A 23443-nucleotide genomic window follows, 5' to 3' on the forward strand; every position below is an offset into this window, starting at 1 on the left:
AGGGTTAATTCTGCACACAAGCCACATCAGAATAGGCAAAGCACTGCAGGTCTGGTAACTTGTCCAACAAATATTTTTAGTATCGAGGTATATAATCAACCATATTATATCTTGGAGATAAAAGGCATAAAATACTGACACATTGGAAAAATAAATACAAATGCAATATAATGTGATCCTTTATTGATTACATTTCACCGACACAGTGGGCTTTATCAAGTCACAAACAGATCTACCTGGATAAAGGATACATGAGTATATATAAAGTGGAGAGTGTTGGGTAGGTTGTATTAGAGACAACCTTGCAGGTTCGTCTCTTAATACAACCTACCCAACATTCTCCACACTATATATATTCATACTCTTTACCCAGGTAGATGTTTGTGACTTGATAAAGACCACTATGTGGGTGAAACGTAGTCAATAAAGGATCATATTATACTGCATTTGTGTTTATTTTTCCAATGTCAGTATTTTATGCCTTTTATCTCCAAGATATAATATGGTTGATAACTTACCTAGGTACTAAAAATACTGGATGGGATGGATAATGTAACCCCTGCCGCTTCACAACCAACTCACACATTAGAAAAAATCTTCAAACATTTCAGTATGTCCTGAATAATTACCATTTGTTACTTGATATTGGTCCAGGACAGACAGAAATGTCATCTTAAGATTTATTTTGACTATGTATTAGTTGTAAATTGTTCTCCCAACCACTCCTTAAGCAACACCCAACAGGGGTAACAACTTACACCTTAACAACTGCAGGGCAGTTACTTGGAAAAACTAAAGTGATAACACTAGAGAATATTTACTGTTGCAGTTGAAATACTGTTCTGAATATCTGTGACTAGTTTCAAGACCAGACTTCTTTGTTGACTGTATGGCCAACCAGGATGTTGCTGCAACTGGTTCACAGACTTGTATAGCCATCACAGTCTCTCAGTTCAAAATTCATCTGAAAAATTCAGTCATGCAAAATGCACAGTGCCTACAAAGGCCACTATAAAAGTAGAAGGCAGATAAATTTACATGTACTAGACCACTCGAGGGGGGTTCCTTGATGCCAATGAGGACTCTTGATCCAAGGGATTAGATCTGAATTTTCTTTTCCTGTATCAGACTTTAAAGTCCCATGGGTTTTGTGCTGCTGCTGAATATAATAGTAATGCATGTACAATATGGGAAATTAATTTTTTATAGAAAATAGTGCAAGTTATTTATTTTTCTCTTTCTTGTATATAACGTTTGGTATTTCTCTCTCATTTTACTGACGTAGCTACAGCAAGCAGACTTATCATCTCCGAGTTTGTTCCCAACAATTGGAAATGATGAAGGCATGGAGACTGTAGAGATAATACAAGACCCAAGCTAGCACGAGGGTGAGTTGAGAAGAATGTTACATTTCTCTTACACAAGGTTATACACTTTCTAAGCTTACAAAAAAAAAAATGCATCTTAAGCAGCATCAGTGTCAGATAAGACTCTCAAATGACAGCTCGAGTTTGTTGAGAAGTTGAACCAGAGTTTAAGTAGCAACACTTTGTTAATAAATAGCACCAGCATTTAAGTAACACCAGTGTTTATTGATAAGCACTCACCAGTGTTTATTGATAAGCACAACTAGTGTATATTGGGCTGTAAGATATATATGTTAGACTGCATGGCTAGCACCATAGCCCAGTTGATTAGGTCATCAACCAGGAAGCCTGGTCTGAGACCAGGCTGTGGTGCCAGTAACCCTCAAAATAGTCTTAAGATAATTTCAAGTTCAGTTCATTATAAAGTGCTCAGTAGCACAATAAGTTTGTTGATAAGTAAACCAAATTGTTAAAAGCTGGTAACCAGCACGAGTTTCCTGAAAATCGTAGTTTATATAATTAAACAGTGTTCAAACACACACACCTCTTCAAGGGGGGCTCCTTGGCGTGGTGAAGAGGCTCTTGGTCTGAGGAATTAGCCCTGTCGGTCTTCTTCCTCAGACCGAACCTAATTACCCCCCATTCTCCCCTCCCCTATCCCATCCTCCCCATCCACCCCTTTTTCCATTCCTCCTCCTCCTCCCCACCCCTCCCTTTTGCCCTTCCTCTTTTTGGCCTTTGGGATTTCTCCCACAGGCGCGCTAGTTCCTAGGTAGGGGAAAGGACACCGGGGTCCATCCCATTCCATTGAGGTTCTTGGCGGTGGCGTAGTTTGCCGTGGAATCTGGATTGCCTGGGGATGTCCCGATCCCTCTCCGATATCCCGGAGTAGCTTTGGGTGTCTTTCAGGCGACGGGTGTATCTCTGGAAGCCACCTTTCGGATTCCGGGGGTGGTGGACGAAGGAGGTATGCTTTGTGGCGGATATCCGGCCGCCCTCTCTTTTGTCCACCGAGGTAGCTCGGCAGATGTGAGGTTGCTATCCCGGATTGCTGGTTTACTGGCATGAAGGGTAGGGTATGGCACGGGTTCCATGCTGCATCTGCGCTACTAGCAGTGCTGAGGTCCTCTTGGGCGCGGAGGGAGATTTCCGGCCCTTTCGTTCCTCCTGGGAACTATTCCTCCCCGCTCCCCCCTTTTTTATTCTTTTTTTTATTTTTATTTTCTTTTCTTAAAAACAAAAAGCAAAGGAGCAACCTAACCATGGCAGCCCTAGTCCATGAGCCCACTACCCCTGGGGCCCCTTCTTGATACCGCACCCCATTCTGACCCTGCCTTGTGTTTAGACCACTCTTCGGACACTCCTGATGCCCCTGTACCTCTTGCTAGTGCTGTTTCCTCACCCGCTTCAGGTACCGGGGCTTCGACTGACTCCTTCAATTTGTCTGAACTCCGCTCTCCTTTGACTATGCTTCCGGCTTCTCCCTCTACGGTACGGCAATTTTCGAATCGCCCGCCCATTTCACCCCGGACCAACTCCGGTCCTACTCCTAAACGCCAACGTCAATCTCCTGATGATGCTCCTTCGTTACCTTCCCATTCTACTTGGAAAAGACCGACACGTCAAGCACTCCCTCTCCACGCTCAGTTTCGGACCACACAATGGACTAAATTCTTTACTTTAAGACCGACTTCTTCTTCTGCCTACCTTTCTGACCATAGTATTGGCAAAGCGCTCCTGCGTCATGTTGGTAGAGATATTTCCTTTCATGCTCTCAAGAGCGGTATGCGCATTGTCACTGTCCAGAATGCTACCCAAGCTCATGATCTTTCTCTCCTTTCGAAAATCGATACTACTCCTATCACTATTGAAAAACATCTTTCTCTCAATTCTTGTAGTGGTACTGTCATTCTGCCCCATACCATAGTCCAACAGAATTTCCAGTCATGTGGCAATGACATTTTTGAACAGCTGGAACTCCAGGATCTCCCAATCCTCAAAGTAGACACTTATGTCCTTCCTGCCCGGGGGCGGAGACGTTACCCTTGCAATGTGGCTCGTTTAACTTTTGACAGCCGAGAACTCCCGTCCTCTGTATATGTCGCGGGACATCGGTTACAAGTTCGAAAGGTGATACCTACACCGCAACAATGTAGAAATTGCTGGCGTTTTGGTCACCCAGCGAAATATTGCAGATCTATGGCCGAATGCCCAGTCTGTGGCGCCGACGACCATTCTAATACATCTTGCAGTCAACCTCCATCTTGCCTTAATTGTAATGAAGCTCACCCTTCGTACTCCCGCCGTTGCCAGGTCTACTTAAATGAACGTGAAATCTGTTGCCTCAAAGAGGCAGAAGGTCTCCCTTATGCTATGGCAGTTACTCATCTCCGCCTCCAAGGGAGACTACCCCGTGTTTCTTATTCTCGTGTTTCCAAACATCCCCCCACTTCTGGGGTCCCATCTTCTGCAGCCTCCTCTGTTGTTACCCCTCCCATAGCCACTACGGCATCTAATCCTTTTGCTGTCCTTGGCTCTGACGTCCCGACTATAACTCAGTCTGTTCTCACATCTTCGCGTCCTTCCTCACAAGCCCCAGTATCGACAAGACCTCGTACGACACCTAATACCAATCGCCCCTCTACTCAGAAGTCCAAAAAATCCACATTGCTCAAATCTTCTTTGCCCCTTCCTTCCCTTCTTCCACCTCCACACTTTACCTTTCCAGTCTCTGTACCTAGTTCTTCCCCTCTCTCTGGCTCTATTACAAGTGTGGAGATTCACCCTCCTCCTCGTACTATGCCTTCCACCCCCGTCCCCTCCCAAGTTTCTCCCTCTTCTGCCACCTCCCAGGTTTCTGCCTCTTCTGTCCCCCCCCCCACACTTCATCTCCAGTCCCTTACACTCTTCCCTCCCCCTCTACTTTGGTACAGTCCATTACTGTCCCAATCTTTACTCACCCTCCTCCTTCTATCTTCAATATGGTCTCCCATACATCTTTGAATTCAGAAACACTTGAAGCCATTTCAGAATATATTGCAGAGACTAAACCTTCAATGGACACTGATTCACTTCCTGTTCCTTCTCTTCCCTCTCCTCCATCTTCACAACCCCATTCTTCGCAACGCTCCGTTCCTTCGCTACTTGAACGTCTTCCAATGCCACCACAAGTTGACTTTTCTAACCCCTCTAGTCCGTAGGTGCCTTTACCTACAGATTCCTGATATTTTCTTCATCGCCAATCATGGCCTATTTACAGTGGAATATCCGCGGCCTCAGGGGTAATCGGGGTGAGCTTCAGATGTTGCTTTCCAGGTTTTCCCCTGTTGGTGCTTGCTTACAAGAACCAAAATTACACTCGGCTGTTTTCCAACCTATCTCAGGCTATAATTTATTGTATTCTTCGGATCCTTTCTCAGATGGGACCTTTAATGAAAGTGCCCTTCTTCTACGCAATGATATTCCGTACTGTCAACTATTTGTCCATACCTCGCTGCATTACACTGCAGCCCGTATCCACTTGAATAAGTGGTTTACAATATGTTCTTTATATCTCTCTCCTTCTCGGGCATTTTCTATCCCAGACTTTGCCTTTCTTGTTTCATCCTTACCGCCACCACTTCTGTTACTTGGTGATTTTAATGCCCACCATTTCCTCTGGGGGGGGGTCTCATTGTGACTCACGTGGCATCCAGTTGGAGGCTTTTCTCGCCTCTCACCCCCTCCATGTTTTAAATACGGGTACTCCCACCCATTTTGATCCTCGTACTCATACTCTCTCGTGCATCGATCTATCAGTCTGCTCTTCCTCCACTGCACTAGACTTCACCTGGTCTGTTCTACCAGACTTACATGACAGCGATCATTTTCCGATCATTCTTACTTCTCCTTCCTATTCACCACCTTTCCGTAGCCCTCGCTGGCAATTTGATCGGGCAAATTGGGATCTTTACTCACACCTCACTGCTTTTAGTGAGGTTCCTTCTTCATCCTCCATTGATGAGCTCCTACACATCTTCTCGACGTCAGTTTATACCGCAGCTTCTCATTCTATACCCCAAACCTCAGGCAGGCATTCTCAGAAGTGCGTGCCTTGGTGGTCTCCTGCTTGTGCTCGTGCAGTACGTTTGAAACGTGCTGCATGGGGCAGGTACCGGTACAATAGAACCGCTGAGAGACTTCTTGATTTTAAGCAGAAGCGTGCGATCGCTCGCCGTGTCATCCGTGAAGCTAAACGCACTTATTGGCGAGACTATGTTTCCACCATCACCTCTGCTTCTTCTATGAGTGCAGTCTGGAAAAAAGTGAGGAAATTGAGTGGTAAATACTCTCCTGACCCGGCTCCTGTTCTACGGGTCGCTGGTGTTGATGTAGCAAACCCTCTCGACGTTGCCATTGAACTTGGCACACATCTGGTCCGTATTTCCCGAGGGCTCCATCTATGCCCCTCGTTTCTTTCCTCAAAGTCTGCCAGAGAGTTAGTACCCTTGGACTTTTCTTCTCTCAGAGAAGAACAGTTTAATGTGCCTTTTACACTTCAAGAACTGGAGGCCACGCTCTCAGCTTGCCGATCATCGGCAGCTGGGCCTGACGACATTCATATTCGTATGTTACAACATTTACATTGGTCAGCCCTTGTAGTCCTCTTACACCTCTTCAATCTTATTTGGGCACAAGGAGTTCTTCCCCAGCTGTGGAAATCTGCCATTGTTCTCCCTTTCCGCAAACCGGGTACTACAGGACATGATGCCTCCCACTATCGCCCCATCGCTCTTACTAGTGCAGTTTGCAAAGTGATGGAACGTCTCGTAAATCGACGTTTAATGTGGTATTTAGAGACACACAACAGTCTCTCCGCTAGTCAATATGGCTTTCGTAAGGGTCATTCTACCATAGACCCCTTACTACGCTTGGATACGTATGTTCGTAATGCCTTTGCGAATAATCACTCAGTTATTGCCATATTTTTTGACCTTGAGAAGGCATATGACACAACTTGGAGGTATAATATTTTGGCCCAGGCCCATTCCTTAGGCCTCCGAGGCAATCTACCATCCTTCCTTAAGAACTTTTTAACTGACAGACATTTCCGTGTTCGAGTCAATAATGTTCTTTCCCCGGACTTCGTCCAAGCTGAAGGTGTCCCTCAGGGATGTGTTCTAAGCACAACACTTTTTCTCCTTGCTATAAATGATTTGGCCTCTGTTCTTCCACCCAATATTTGGTCATCACTCTATGTTGAGGACTTCGCTATTGCTTGTGCAGGTGCTGACTGTCACCTTATTGCAGTTTCTCTCCAGCATGCGGTCGACCGTGTTTCCACTTGGGCCACCACGCATGGGTTTAAATTTTCAAGTACCAAAACTCACCAAATTACTTTCACTAGACGCTCTGTTATCTCCGATCATCCTTTGTATCTCTATGGCTCCCGTATCCCCGAATGTGATACAGTCAGGTTTTTAGGCCTTCTCTTTGACCGTCGGTTATCCTGGAAACCTCACATTACCTCTCTGAAGGCAACTTGTCACAGCCGGCTAAACCTTCTTAAAACCCTTGCTCATCTTTCCTGGGGAGCTGATCGTCGAACTCTGCTTCGCCTACATTCAGCCATCGTTTTATCGAAACTCGATTATGGTGACCAGATTTATTCCGCGGCCTCTCCTGCTACTCTCTCTAGCCTTAACTCTATCCATCACCAAGGCTTACATTTGTGCCTTGGTGCTTTTCGCTCTTCCCCTGTTGAGAGCCTCTATACAGAAGCGAATGTTCCATCCTTGTCTGATCGCCGTGATGCCCATTGCCTTTGCTACTATGTACGCTCTCACGATCTACACAATCCTTCCATTTATAGAATGGTCACCGATATTAGTAGACATTCTTTATTCGTTCGCCGCCCCTGTTTGCTCCGTCCCTTTTCTCTTCGCCTACATTCACTCTTGTCTTCCCTTCAGTTACCACCTTGATGTGTTCATGTAGCATCTCACTTTTCCCTACCCCCCTGGGAAGTTCCAGCTGTTCGGGTCTGTTCTTTCTCACTCCCTTGCTCGAAAGCTCAACTGCCTATGGTGGCTTCCCGCTCTCTTTTTCTTGATCACTTCCACTCCCATTCTCATGCCACCGCTGTGTACACAGATGGCTCTAAGTCTTCAGACGGCGTCGGATTCGCAGCAGTGTTTCCGGACAGCGTCGTGCGTGGGCATTTACTATCTTCAGCTAGCATTTTTACTGCTGAACTGTATGCCATTCTTGCAGCACTTATTCGTATCGCATCTATGCCTGTGTCATCATTTGTAGTAGTCTCAGACTCCCTTAGTGCTCTACAGGCTATACGAAAATTTGATACATCTCATCCCCTAGTTCTCCATATCCAACTTTGGCTACGCCGTATCTCTACCAAACATAAAGATATTGTTTTTTGTTGGGTCCCTGGTCATGTCGACGTACAGGGCAATGAACAGGCAGACACTGCTGCGCGGTCAGCAGTACATGACCTACCGATTTCCTATCGAGGTGTTCCATTTCTGGACTATTTTGCTGCAATAGCTACCCACCTTCACACCCGTTGGCAACAACGTTGGTCAACTCTGCTCGGTAACAAACTTCATTCTATTAAACCGAGCATAGGTTACTGGCCGTCTTCTTGTCATCAGTGCCGAGGTTGGGAGACCACTCTCTCCCGCCTTCGCATTGGCCACACTCGTCTTGCTCATGGGTATCTCATGGCGAGGCACCTTGTTCCTCTCTGTGAGCAGTGTCAAGTTCCAGTATCGATTAGCCACATTCTGTTAGACTGCCCTCTCTATCAATGAGCACGCAGAATTTACCTCCAACGTCGTCTTCGTTCTACTACTCTCTCTTTACCTTCCCTTCTTGCTGATGGACCCTCCTTTAATCCTGACTCTCTCATTGACTTCTTGACAACGACTGATTTACTCCACAAACTCTGATGATACTTTTCGCACTCCCCTCAGCCCTTTCTAGTTCAGTCTCTTGCTGCCCTTTACCCTTTCACCATCCACTACCCCGCTGTTATCCATAACCTATTACTCATCCATCTCCCTTTTGCCACCTGATGCCCTCGCTTCCTTCCTGCCCTGCAGCGCTGTATAGTCCTTGTGGCTTAGCGCTTCTTTTTGATTATAATAATAATCAAACACACACACTTTTAGGTGTGTGTACACACACACACACTACACTACTAATACACTGTTACTATTACCACCACCACCATCCTTCTCCTTTCATATTTACCTTTGCCCATATCATGTTTTATAAATCAGAGGACTGAGGAAGGGTTGGTGAGGTGGTTTGGGCATGTGTGTATTATAAATACGTATATATTGTATATGTATCCTTTAAGTCTTATGTACCATATTATGTAATAAAATAGTATACCTATTGGTAAAAAATTAAAAGATGAGTGGTAGAAGTGGAATATTGAAATGGCTTCAGAAAGAAAGAAAAAAAAATTTTCCTCGAAGCCTTTTTATCCACTTCTCCCACTGAGGCAGGGTGACCCAAAAAAGAAAAACACTTTCATCATCATCATTCACACATAATCAATGTCTTTATTTAAATATTGCTACCAACACACACACAGGCGTGAAGCATGGATTGTGAATATTAAGACCAAGGAGGAGACTGGAGGCAGTGGAGATGACTCACGAAATCGTAATGACATGCTGGCAAACTGTCCGAGGACAATGTTTGGTATAAATATTATGCAGAGAATTTGTAGCTTGGAGATTAGGAGAAGATGTAAAGTTACTAAAAGTATTATCTAGAGGGCTGAGAAGTTGAGGTGGTCTGGACTTTGAGTCAGTTCATCCTGGGAAATCTAGCTCAGGTACCATGACTATTGTCCAAATGAGCAGCTCATGTCCTCTCACCCGTTACATTACTTTTTAACAAATCGCTAGAAACCAGCACATTCCCGACATTACTGAAGATAGTAAGGGTTACTCCAACACGCAAAGGTGGCGACCTGGCATGTAAACAATTACAGTATAGGCCAATATCTAACTGCCTTTACTTTTCAAAATTTTCAAGAAACTCATACACAAGAGATTATACTCCTTTATAACATCATAAAGTATTCTCAACCCATGCCAGTTTGGCTTCAGGTAACACAAAAGCACGAATGACGCAGTTATAAAATTGCTCAACCTATTTATACAACACTTGAAAATAATGAATATCCACTAGGACTATCAGCCTAAGTAAAGCTTTTGATACAGTAGACCACAGCATCCTGCATCTCAAACTTGATCATTACAGTAGCATAGGTCATGCACTTGCACATATAAAATCTTGCCTTACTAATAGACAGCAATACATCTTACAGACAACCTCTTCAACAAGACCTCTGAGCATTGGTGGTCCACAGGGTAGCATACTTGGCTTTGCTTTTCCTCTTATACATCAATGACCATCCAAATGTTTTGCAGCAGCATCAACATATTCTCTTTGAAAATTCCAACTTTTGTCATCTCCCACCCAAATCTTGTATCACTTAACATAGTTAATGAAGAGCTCTTAAAAATATCAACCTGAATGACTACCAATAAACTCGCTTAACACTGACAAAACCTACATTGGGAGCAGAGCAGGTAATGTGAGAGTGAACATAGATATATGAGCGAGGTGATGAGGTCATCAAACGAGTTAGGTAAAAAAAAAAATTGGATATCAGATTAGAGGGAGGGAGTATGGAAGAAATGAATATGTTCAGATATTTGGGAGTAGACTTGTCAACAGATGGGTTTATGAAGGACCAGGTAAACCATAGAATTGATGAAGGAAAAAAAGGTGAGTGGTGCATTGAGGTATCTGTGGAGACAAAGAACATTATCCATGGAAGCAAAGAAGGGAATGTATGAGAGTATGGTGGTACCAATACTCTTATATGGGTGTGAAGCATGGGTTGTAAATGTAGCAGCAAGAAGAAGGCTGGAGATGTCGTGTAAATATTATGCAGAGAATTCATAGTGTGGAAATTAGGTGATGTGGAGTTACTGAAAGTATTATTCAGAAGGCAGAGGAGGGGATGTTGAGGTGATTTGGTCATTTAGAGAGGATGGAGTAAAATTGGATGACTTGGAGAGTGTATAAATCTGTAGTGAAGGGAAGGAGGGGTAGGGGTCATCCTAGAAGATGGAGGGATGGGGTAAAAGAGGTTTTGTGTACAAGGGGCATTGACATACAGCAGACATGTGTGAGCATGTTAGATAGAAGTGAGTGGAGATGAATGGTTTTTGGGACTTAATGAGCTGTTGGGGTGTGAACAGGGTAATATTTTGTGAAGGGATTCAGGGAAACTAGTTAGCCGAACTAGAGTCCTGGAGGTGGGAAGAACAATTCCTGCACTTTAAAGGTGTTTGGGATATTTGCTGTTTAGAGCAACATCTAAACTGTCATATCTGCATGCCTCTGCAAAGACAGTGATAATGTGAATGATGGTGATTTTTTTTTTTCACCCTGCCTTGGTGGGAGACAGCTAGTGCATTAAAAACAGTATACATGTATTTTTTTATTATTATTATTATCACACCGGCCGATTCCCACCAAGGCAGGGTGGCCCGAAAAAGAAAAACTTTCACCATCATTCACTCCATCACTGTCTTGCCAGAAGGGTGCTTTACACTACAGTTTTTAAACTGCAACATTAACACCCCTCCTTCAGAGTGCAGGCACTGTACTTCCCATCTCCAGGACTCAAGTCCGGCCTGCCGGTTTCCCTGAATCCCTTCATAAATGTTACTTTGCTCACACTCCAACAGCACGTCAAGTATTAAAAACCATTTGTCTCCATTCACTCCTATCAAACACGCTCACGCATGCCTGCTGGAAGTCCAAGCCCCTCGCACACAAAACCTCCTTTACCCCCTCCCTCCAACCCTTCCTAGGCCGACCCCTACCCCGCCTTCCTTCCACTACAGACTGATACACTCTTGAAGTCATTCTGTTTCGCTCCATTCTCTCTACATGTCCGAACCACCTCAACAACCCTTCCTCAGCCCTCTGGACAACAGTTTTGGTAATCCCGCACCTCCTCCTAACTTCCAAACTACGAATTCTCTGCATTATATTCACACCACACATTGCCCTCAGACATGACATCTCCACTGCCTCCAGCCTTCTCCTCGCTGCAACATTCATCACCCACGCTTCACACCCATATAAGAGCGTTGGTAAAACTATACTCTCATACATTCCCCTCTTTGCCTCCAAGGACAAAGTTCTTTGTCTCCACAGACTCCTAAGTGCACCACTCACTCTTTTTCCCTCATCAATTCTATGATTCACCTCATCTTTCATAGACCCATCCGCTGACACGTCCACTCCCAAATATCTGAATACGTTCACCTCCTCCATACTCTCTCCCTCCAATCTGATATTCAATCTTTCATCACCTAATCTTTTTGTTATCCTCATAACCTTACTCTTTCCTGTATTCACCTTTAATTTTCTTCTTTTGCACACCCTACCAAATTCATCCACCAATCTCTGCAACTTCTCTTCAGAATCTCCCAAGAGCACAGTGTCATCAGCAAAGAGCAGCTGTGACAACTCCCACTTTGTGTGTGATTCTTTATCTTTTAACTCCACGCCTCTTGCCAAGACCCTCGCATTTACTTCTCTTACAACCCCATCTATAAATATATTAAACAACCACGGTGACATCACACATCCTTGTCTAAGGCCTACTTTTACTGGGAAAAAATTTCCCTCTTTCCTACATACTCTAACTTGAGCCTCACTATCCTCGTAAAAACTCTTCACTGCTTTCAGTAACCTACCTCCTACACCATACACTTGCAACATCTGCCACATTGCCCCCCTATCCACCCTGTCATACGCCTTTTCCAAATCCATAAATGCCACAAAGACCTCTTTAGCCTTATCTAAATACTGTTCACTTATATGTTTCACTGTAAACACCTGGTCCACACACCCCCTACCTTTCCTAAAGCCTCCTTGTTCATCTGCTATCCTATTCTCCGTCTTACTCTTAATTCTTTCAATTATAACTCTACCATACACTTTACCAGGTACACTCAACAGACTTATCCCCCTATAATTTTTGCACTCTCTTTTATCCCCTTTGCCTTTATACAAAGGAACTATGCATGCTCTCTGCCAATCCCTAGGTACCTTACCCTCTTCCATACATTTATTAAATAATTGCACCAACCACTCCAAAACTATATCCCCACCTGCTTTTAACATTTCTATCTTTATCCCATCAATCCCGGCTGCCTTACCCCCTTTCATTTTACCTACTGCCTCACGAACTTCCCCCACACTCACAACTGGCTCTTCCTCACTCCTACAAGATGTTATTCCTCCTTGCCCTATACACGAAATCACAGCTTCCCTATCTTCATCAACATTTAACAATTCCTCAAAATATTCCTTCCATCTTCCCAATACCTCTAACTCTCCATTTAATAACTCTCCTCTCCTATTTTTAACTGACAAATCCATTTGTTCTCTAGGCTTTCTTAACTTGTTAATCTCACTCCAAAACTTTTTCTTATTTTCAACAAAATTTGTTGATAACATCTCACCCACTCTCTCATTTGCTCTCTTTTTACATTGCTTCACCACTCTCTTAACTTCTCTCTTTTTCTCCATATACTCTTCCCTCCTTGCATCACTTCTACTTTGTAAAAACTTCTCATATGCTAACTTTTTCTCCCTTACTACTCTCTTTACATCATCATTCCACCAATCGCTCCTCTTCCCTCCTGCACCCACTTTCCTGTAACCACAAACTTCTGCTGAACACTCTAACACTACATTTTTAAACCTACCCCATACCTCTTCGACCCCATTGCCTATGCTCTCATTAGCCCATCTATCCTCCAATAGCTGTTTATATCTTACCCTAACTGCCTCCTCTGTTAGTTTATAAACCTTCACCTCTCTCTTCCCTGATGCTTCTATTCTCCTTGTATCCCATCTACCTTTTACTCTCAGTGTAGCTACAACTAGAAAGTGATCTGATATATCTGTGGCCCCTCTATAAACATGTACATCCTGAAGTCTACTCAACAGTCTTTTATCTACCAATACATAATCCAACAAACTACTGTCATTTCGCCCTACATCATATCGTGTATACTTATTTATCCTCTTTTTCTTAAAATATGTATTACCTATAACTAAACCCCTTTCTATACAAAGTTCAATCAAAGGGCTCCCATTATCATTTACACCTGGCACCCCAAACTTACCTACCACACCCTCTCTAAAAGTTTCTCCTACTTTAGCATTCAAGTCCCCTACCACAATTACTCTCTCACTTGGTTCAAAGGCTCCTATACATTCACTTAACATCTCCCAAAATCTCTCTCTCTCCTCTGCATTCCTCTCTTCTCCAGGTGCATACACGCTTATTATGACCCACTTCTCACATCCAACCTTTACTTTAATCCACATAATTCTTGAATTTACACATTCATATTCTCTTTTCTCCTTCCATAACTGATCATTTAACATTACTGCTACCCCTTCCTTTGCTCTAACTCTCTCAGATACTCCAGATTTAATCCCATTTATTTCCCCCCACTGAAACTCTCCTACCCCCTTCAGCTTTGTTTCGCTTAGGGCCAGGACATCCAACTTCTTTTCATTCATAACATCAGCAATCATCTGTTTCTTGTCATCCGCACTACATCCACGCACATTTAAGCAACCCAGTTTTATAAAGTTTTTCTTCTTCTCTTTTTTAGTAATTGTATACAGGAGAAGGGGTTACTAGCCCATTGCTCCCGGCATTTTAGTCGCCTCATACGACACGCATGGCTTACGGAGGAAAGATTCTTTTCCACTTCCCCATGGACAATAGAAGAAATAAAAAAGAACAAGAGCTATTTAGAAAAAGGAGAAAAACCTAGATGTATGTATATATATATATGCATGTGCGTGTCTGTGAAGTGTGACCAAAGTGTAAGTAGGAGTAGCAAGATATCCCTGTTATCTTAGCGTGTTTATGAGACAGAAAAAGAAACCAGCAATCCTACCATCATGCAAAACAATTACAGGTTTTTGTTTCACAGTCATCTGGCAGGACGGTAGTACTTCCCTGGGTGGTTGCTGTCTACCAACCTACTACCTATATACCTATATACATGTATATAGTGTGTAATGTTGCCAGCTCCCTCAGCCACCAAACCTATTTTCTCACCAACATTCAACCTTTCAACAAACCATTTTCTCCCCATTTTCAACTTGCCAATCTCATTTCATTCCCTATGTTCAACTTCTCACCAAATCTATTCCCACACCTACCTTCAAACATTCTGGGAGTCCAGTCCACATGACTGTATGTGGTATGTGTTGACCCATCTGCTGTCATCTTGAAAAGAACATTTTATTCATTGATGTGATTTTTTTTTTTTTTAAAGATAAATGTTTTTATTTATTTGTAGTTAAATTATACATTTTGGTTAACATAACCAAAACTAATGAAGGAGCAGCATATGTGGTTGTAGTAGTAGAAGCAATGGACAAGGAATGTGTAGCGAAGTTGAATGTTCAAATACATGTACGTATATGTATAGGAAATTATCTGCATTAAAAAAATATGGAAAAAAAAAACGATGTTATTTTGAGGACAAGTGAGAGGGGTAGAATAGCGCCTTTTTACAGAAGTTACAATTTTACAACCTCCCTTGTTAATAATTCTCAGCATACAAGTAATGTAGATTTTACGAACCCATGATATGCACAAAATCACCACCCTTTACTGCACACTACTATGTCAAGATAAAGACAAGTTAATTCAGTGAATGGAAAGGTGGCTTTAATTCCTTGGATGAAGAGCCCTTCACCATGGCTCGGTTCCAGCGCACTTGCCTCGCTGAGTATCTGGGTTCAATTGCCGGCAAGGGTGGAAACATTGAGCATGTTTCTTTACACCTGTTTCTCCCTGTTCATCTAGCAGTAAGTAGGTACCTGGGTGTTATTCGACTGTTGTGGGTTGCATAATGGGGACAGAATTGAAGGACACCAAGGTTGTGTAACTAGTTACAAAATTGAGTTGCACAACCCATACCGATTTAACACTTTTTTTTTTTTTTTTACATGTGTATATAATTCTGAGGGTAGCATTCACTAAAACGAACATTGGCAACAGACGGATGTCCGAGTTTGTATAAACGGTTTTAGAAAACCGGCAAGTTGATAAATGAAACACATGCAACATTTGGGTATCTTTATTTAGGAAACATTTCACCAGCCAGTGGCTTCTTCACTCCAATACAGAGAAGAACAGTGAAAGAAGAGGATTATTGTAATCAAATTTAGTGCTAAACTGACAAGGATCATGCAGTGCTGCAGGGCAGAAAATAGTGCTGGGGATATAAACAGCTAGGTGGAGAGGGGATCAGAGGCAAGAGGAGAAAAGGGCTGGAAGGGATGTTACAGGCTATGTGTCAAAGTTTGCATAGTAAAGCAGTTGCTGACAAAAAGTCAAAAAGTGATCGTAGGAACACGAGTTTGAGGCAGTCAGCCCCTAAGCCTGGAACCAGTGTAAAAATCCTATCATAGGGTTATTATCCTTGATGTGAGCAGTGCAATGAAACATTAACAGATTTATTTACCTTCATGTCAAGATTACCTAAAAGCTCCCACATTTGCCATTCACCAAAGCTTCACTGTTAATAATGACTCCTCGTTAATGGCAAAATATTAATGCTAGCTAGTCTCATTACTACCACTGAAAAATTAGACACGTGCAACACCTGGGTATCTTTATTGTATAAGTGTCCAGGGCCCAGACTGTTCAACTGCCTCCCAGTATACATAAGGGGGATTACCAATAGACCCCTGGCTTTCTTCAAGAAGACACTGGACAGGTACCTAGTCAGCACCTGACCAACTGGGCTGTGGTTCGTACATCAGTTTGCATGCTGCTAGCAGTAACAGCCTGGTTTATCAGATGCTGATCCACCACGAGGCCTGGCCTCAGACCAAGCCGTGAGGGTGTGGACCCCTGAAACTTTCTCTAGGTATACTTCAGGTATCCAGTGGCTTTATCAATACAAATTCAGGGACAAAATTGGAAGACATTAGAACTGTATACAAATGATGATGTAATCAGACCTGAGGGACTGATTACCTCATATTTTGTACATAGTTCTTCTGTCTTCCATTTATGTCCTTGATTTTGTATTGCTAAAGCCACTGGATGGCAAAACATCAACAATAAAGATACCCAGATGTTGTGATAAATGATTTTGAAAACCGAGAAGTTGAAGATTGAGACACTTGCAACATATGGGAATCTTTATTAAGGAAATGTTTTGCCACACAGTGGCTTCATCAGTCCAATACAAAGTGGAAATGTGTAAGGAGAGGAGGAGCTTGAGGTAATCAGTCCCTTACCATGGAATCGAGGTGTTCAGTCCATCACTCTTGTAGAAAGTACAGCATATGGCCGGAGAAGTGGCTTATATACTGTAGTCAAGCGAATCGAAGCAGGAGGCAGATCACAGTGGAACCATCCACTAGTGTAAGTAGGTCTTCGATTCCAGGCTGAGGGACTGATTACCTCAAACTACTACTCTCCTTACTCATTTCTACTTTGTATTGGACTGATGAAGCCACTATGGCAAAACCTTTTCCTTAATAAAGATTCCCATGTTGCATAAGTGTCTCAATCTTCAACTTGTTGGTTTTCAAAACCATTTATCACATCTGTCAGAGACTGCAACATCATGGGAACTTAATACAAGGAATTCTTCAATACTTTACCAACCTTTGAACGAAGACCTACTTACACTAGTGGATGGTACCACTATGACCCAACCTCCTGCTTCGCCTCACCTGACTACAGTATAAAAGCCATGTCTACAGCCCTATGCTGGACATTCTACAAGGTTGATGGACTGAACACAGACGCCAGGCTGAGGGGACTGATTACCTCAAGCTCCTCTCCTTGCACCTTTCTACTTTGTATTGGACTGATGAAGTCACTATGTGGCAAAACGTTTCCTCAATAAAGATTCCCATATGTTGCATAAGTATCTCAATGTTCAACTGTTTGTATATAGTTCTTGTTTTCTAATTATGTCCAAGAATCTGTATTGATAAAGCCACTGGATGGCGAAACGTCTACAATAAAGATAACCAGATGTTGCACAAGTGTCTTAACTTTCATCATGTTTGTATTGGACTGATGAAGTCACTGTGTGGCGAAACGTTTCCTAAATAAAGATTCACGTATGTTGCACGTGTCTCAATCTTCAACTTGTCGGTTTTCAAAACCATTCATCACAACTGTTTGTAACGGCTTGACAAAGCTCCTGGAGAACGAAACGTTGCCACAATAAAAAAGTCATTAGTTGCACTTGTGTCCTTTTACTTTACACTACGGAGAAACTATATAAGATAAATGTAATTAAAAAAATGGGGCGCTAACAGAAAACGGGCAGCCACTGTGCACAACTTTAACAAATTCTCTAAATTTAATTGTGTAAGGCGCCTCCCACAGTTACCCATTTGACCGCTTTTACAAGTCCCATGTCGTCTGTGGTTAAGAGGACAAGTTGGGTAATTGACCTCAATCTGCATCACACCACTCACGAGTTAATACCTCTATCTCTTGCAATGGGCCACCCTTACGGGAAACGCTTAGTTCATCAAGAACGTACTTTTCACACGGTCACTCATGCAGTTATTGGCCACACCCGTTCCTGGAGCCTCGGTAACTTTACGTTGCGCACATGCAATGTTACCACTACGTTTCTTAAAGAAAATGCTATGCTATCCGTAGGCAAATTATTATAATCATGGGGGAGCGCTGGACCCACAGGATTATACAGCGCCTGTGGGGGGAGGGGGGATGAAGGCATTCATGCTCAATTCAGGGAACCGAGCACAGATCCAGTTCCCTAAATCAAGAGCCCCTCACCAGCGTCAAGGAACCTCCCCTTAGGGGAGGTAAATTAAAGACGTTTCCGTTTAGTCAGGTAAACGTAAGGTTCTTTTTGCTTTTGACTATATAAACTGAGCTATACCCTTGTTTATATATCATGCGCTAATCTCTGCAGAGTATTTCAACCATTTTATTGTCTTATTTATGGATGAACATTATTGATGTTAGTGTACAAGTGAACTGCAACTAATCCTCATTCAGTTGATAAACTTTAAATGCAATAAGAGAATTAACTTGTTCGAGCCGCGAGCGGCACAGTTCCATAAAAGTTAGCATGACTAGTATGTACCTACCACCGACGGTACAGCGAGTGCCTGTTAAGTTGAAGATGACATTTTACGTACTTGCCACGAGTGGTACAAGGGCCGTGATAGTGAAGATAAATCAGCATACGTACCTGCCACGCGGTATAGCAGGTAGCCATGACCGTGAAGATGTTTTACGTACCAAGAGCGATGCAGCGAGTGGCCGTGACAGTGAAGACGACACGTACCTGCCGCTAGCGGTACAGTCAATGGCCATAACAGTGAAGATGACACAGCAGTACACATCTACAGCGGCAGGAGTGAAGTGTAGCAACCATGACAGTATTAACCGTGATGGCTACCAGGATACACAAAGTGCGTGCTCTCTTATGCTTTGTTATAGCGCTTTCTGCCTCTTCTGCAGTCCTCTGCGTGTTGAATGCTATGGACATTAGTGCAGGTAATTATAATAATCACTGGGAAGCGCAAAACCCGTAGGATTATACAGCGCATGTGGGAGGATGGAAGGTATTCAGGTTCAATTCAGGGAACCTGAGCACAGATCAAATTCCCTAGATCAAGGAACCTCCCTTGAGGGAAGTGCAGGCAAATGTGCATATAATTTTGTCAAAGAATAGGGAGATTCTTTTGGTACTGCAATAAGCTAGTAAAATATGTTTACGATTACGAAATTATCCTAGCACCTAAGTTACCCATACGGCTTTAGTACTTTTCTAAAAAAAAAAAAAATATACCGAGGATATCCTTTGCCTTTAGCACTTAGTGTTGCATGACCCATACGGGCAATTTTTTTTTTTTATTGTGGATAAACTACACTTGTAGGGGTCATACAGTGCCTAGGAAATTCGAGCCAATCAAGTTCGATGAAACTGAAGAACAATTCAGTACCTTAGATCAAGAGCTTCTCACCGGCATCTAGAGATTTTTTATACGATAATAAATGTAACCAAGAGCAGCAGCGCTGTAGGACTCCGGTGGTTTAGCGCTTAGTTTTGATAAGCGTTAAACCCGTTAGGGTCATACAGCACTAAAAAGTGTAATATGCCCGATCAGAGACCAGCGAGGGTGAAGAGTATAACAGGTAGAGATAAGAAGGGCGACGAGTACTTAAAGGAAATGTAATCAAAATTGGTGTAATAAAGCTGTTGCTGACAAAAAAGAGGGTGTGTGTCGAAGGAGCCGTCAGCAAGGCGGCGTTAATACGGAAATAATGATAGCCGTAGTGAGGGAGGGAGACTTGTCATTGTTTCTCATTTTCTTGCACCACGACCCACACGAGCTTAGCGTTATTAGCAACATTTGAGTTTTAACCATTAAAATTATTTTATTACATTCATGGGAAGCGCTAATCCCATAAAAGTCATCCAGTAATATAAAGTGAAACGCTAAACCCAGAAGGATGAAGGGGTCGTATATTATAATCAAAAAGAAGCGCTAAGCCACAAGGGCTATACAGCGTGTGGGGGTCGTATAGCACCTGGGAGAAATGGGATGTAGTTTTAGTATATCGAAGAGGCCAGCAACTCCTTAAACTTAAAGCAAGACCCCTGCCTTGAGGGGCCATGTGATGTACTGCCTGGGAATAGAAGATAATCAGGGATTTCAAAGGGATCTTTCTTTCACAAATTCGATCGCCTCCCCACCCCTCCGATTCCCCAGTACTGTGCCTATTTTACTTTTTTTTTTTTTTTTTTTTTTTTTTTTTTAATTATGGCAGCTTTGTGGCCATATTATCAAAAAGAAGCACTAAGCCACAAGGGCTATACAGCACTGCAGGGTAGGGAAGGAAGCGAGGGTATTGGGTGGCAGAATGGGAGAGGGATGATCAGTAGGTTACAGAAAACAGCGGGGCAGGGGATAGTGCGGGAGAAGGGTAGCAAGAGATTGAGGTAGAAAGGGCTGAAGGTATCAGAGTTCGTGAAGCCAGTCAGTTGTCAAAAAAGTCAATGAGAGAGTCCGGATGAAAGGTGGGTCCATTAGCAAGAAAGGAAGGTAAAGAGAGCAGCGGAGTGAAGACTGAGGCAAATTCTGCGTGCTCGTTGATAAAGTGGGCAGTAACAATGTGGCTGACCGATAATGGAACCTGATAATTCTCACAGAGGAGCAGGGTGCCTCTCCATGAGATATCCATGAGTAAGACGAGTATGGTCTTGAGTATGGCCAATGCGAAGACGGAAGACAGTAGTCTCCCAACCTCGACACTGGCGACAAGAAGACGGCCAGTAACCTATACTCGGTTTAATAGATTGAAGTTTGTTACCGAGCAGAGTAGACCAACGTTGTTGCCAACGGGTGTGAAGGTGGGTAGCTACTGCAGCAAAATAGTCCATAAATGGAACACCTCTATATGAAACTGGTAGGTCATGTACTGCTGACCGTGCAGCAGTGTGTGCCTGTTCATTGCCCTGTACGTCAACATGACCAGGGACCCAACAAAAAACAATATCTTCATGTTTGGTAGAGATGCAGTGTAGCCAAAGTTTGATACGGAGGACTAAGAGATGAGGTGTATCAAATTTCTGTATAGCCTGTAAAGTACTAAGGGAGTCCGAGACAACCACAAATGATGACCCAGGCATAGATGCAATACGGATAAGTGCTGCAAGAATGGCATACAATTCAGCAGTAAAAATACTAGCCGAAGATAGTAAATGCCCTCGTACGGCGCTGTCCGGAAACACTGCTGCGAATCCTATGCCGTCAGAAGACAGGGCCATCTGTGTACACTGCAATGGCATGAGAATGAGAGTGGAAGTGGTCAAGAAAAAGAGAGCGGGAAGCTACCATAGACAGTTGGGCTTTCGAGCAAGGGAGAGAGAAAGAGCAGACTCGAACAGCTGGAACTTCCCAGGGGGGTAGGGAAAAGCGAGATGCTACATGAACATAGAAAGGTGGTAATTGAAGAGAAGACGAGCGAATGTAGGCGAAGAGAGAAGGGACGGAGCAAATGGGTGGCGAACAAATAACGTCTACTAATATCGGTGACCATTCTATAAATGGAAGGATTGCGGAGATCATGAGAGCATACATAGTAGCGAAGGCAGTGGCCATCACAGCGATCGGATAAGGATGAAACGTTTGCTTCTGCATAGAGGCTCTCGACAGGGGAAGAGCGAAAAGCACCAAGGCATAAACGTAATCCTTGGTGACGAATGGGGTTAAGGCTAGAGAGTAGCAGGAGAGGCCACTGAATAGATCTGGTCACCATAATCAAGTTTCAATAAAATGAGGGTGGAATGTAGGTGATGGAGAGTTCGACGATCAGCTCCCGATGATTATTATTATTATTATAATCAAAAAGAAGCGCTAAGCCACAAGGACTATACAGCGCTGCAGGGCAGGAAGGAAGCGAGGGCATCAGGTGGCAAAAGGGAGATGGATGAGCAACAGGTTACGGATAACAGCGGGGCAGTGGATGGTGAAAGGGTAAAGGGCAGCAAGAGACTGAACCAGAAAGGGCTGAGGGGAGTGCGAAAAGTATCATCAGAGTTTGTGGAGTAAATCAGTCGTTGTCAAGAAGTCAATGAGAGAGTCAGGATTAAAGGAGGGTCCATCAGCAAGAAGGGAAGGTAAAGAGAGAGTAGGAGAACGAAGACGACGTTGGAGGTAAATTCTGCGTGCTCGTTGATAGAGAGGGCAGTCTAACAGAATGTGGCTAATCGATACTGGAACTTGACACTGCTCACAGAGAGGAACAGGGTGCCTCTCCATGAGATACCCATGAGTAAGACGAGTGTGGCCAATGCGAAGGCGGGAGAGAGTGGTCTCCCAACCTCGGCACTGATGACAAGAAGACGGCCAGTAACCTATGCTCGGTTTAATAGAATGAAGTTTGTTACCGAGCAGAGTTGACCAACGTTGTTGCCAACGGGTGCGAAGGTGGGTAGCTATTGCAGCAAAATAGTCCAGAAATGGAACACCTCGATAGGAAATTGGTAGGTCATATACTGCTGACCGCGCAGCAGTGTCCGCCTGTTCATTGCCCTGTACGTCGACATGACCAGGGACCCAACAAAAAACAATATCTTTATGTTTGGTAGAGATACGGCGTAGCCAAAGTTGGATACGGAGAACTAGGGGATGAGATGTATCAAATTTTCGTATAGCCTGTAGAGCACTAAGGGAGTCTGAGACTACTACAAATGATGACACAGGCATAGATGCGATACGAATAAGTGCTGCAAGAATGGCATACAGTTCAGCAGTAAAAATGCTAGCTGAAGATAGTAAATGCCCTCGTACGACGCTGTCCGGAAACACTGCTGCGAATCCGACGCCGTCTGAAGACTTAGAGCCATCTGTGTACACAGCGGTGGCATGAGAATGAGAGTGGAAGTGATCAAGAAAAAGAGAGCGGGAAGCCACCGTAGGCAGTTGAGCTTTCGAGCAAGGGAGTGAGAAAGAACAGACCCGAACAGCTGGAACTTCCCAGGGGGGTAGGGAAAAGTGAGATGCTACATGAACATATAAAGGTGGTAACTGAAGGGAAGACAAGAGTGAAAGTAGGCGAAGAGAAAAGGGACGGAGCAAACAGGGGCGGCGAACGAATAAAGAATGTCTACTAATATCGGTGACCATTCTATAAATGGAAGGATTGTGTAGATCGTGAGAGCGTACATAGTAACGAAGGCAATGGGCATCACGGCGATCAGACAAGGATGGAACATTTGCTTCTGTATAGAGGCTCTCAACAGGGGAAGAGCGAAAAGCACCAAGGCACAAACGTAAGCCTTGGTGATGGATAGAGTTAAGGCTAGAGAGAGTAGCAGGAGAGGCCGCGGAATAAATCTGGTCACCATAATCGAGTTTCGATAAAACGAGGGCTGAATGTAGGCGAAGCAGAGTTCGACGATCAGCTCCCCAGG

The 23443-nt window shown here is 43.6% G+C and overlaps 1 protein-coding gene across 1 annotated transcript in view; it reads left to right on the top strand.

Annotated features, from left to right (window-relative positions):
• The window catches only part of LOC128688886 (uncharacterized), a 44229-nt gene that overhangs the window by 8990 nt on the left and 11796 nt on the right, over nt 1-23443 (top strand). Inside the window, exon 4 of the mRNA XM_053776912.2 lies at nt 1286-1388. Within this exon, the coding sequence (XP_053632887.2) occupies nt 1286-1381 (96 nt within the window). The 3' untranslated portion in view covers nt 1382-1388. The remainder of the gene's footprint in view (nt 1-1285; nt 1389-23443) is intronic.

Source organism: Cherax quadricarinatus, chromosome 16 (genome assembly GCF_038502225.1).
Source record: "Cherax quadricarinatus isolate ZL_2023a chromosome 16, ASM3850222v1, whole genome shotgun sequence".
Lineage (NCBI taxonomy): Eukaryota > Metazoa > Arthropoda > Malacostraca > Decapoda > Parastacidae > Cherax > Cherax quadricarinatus.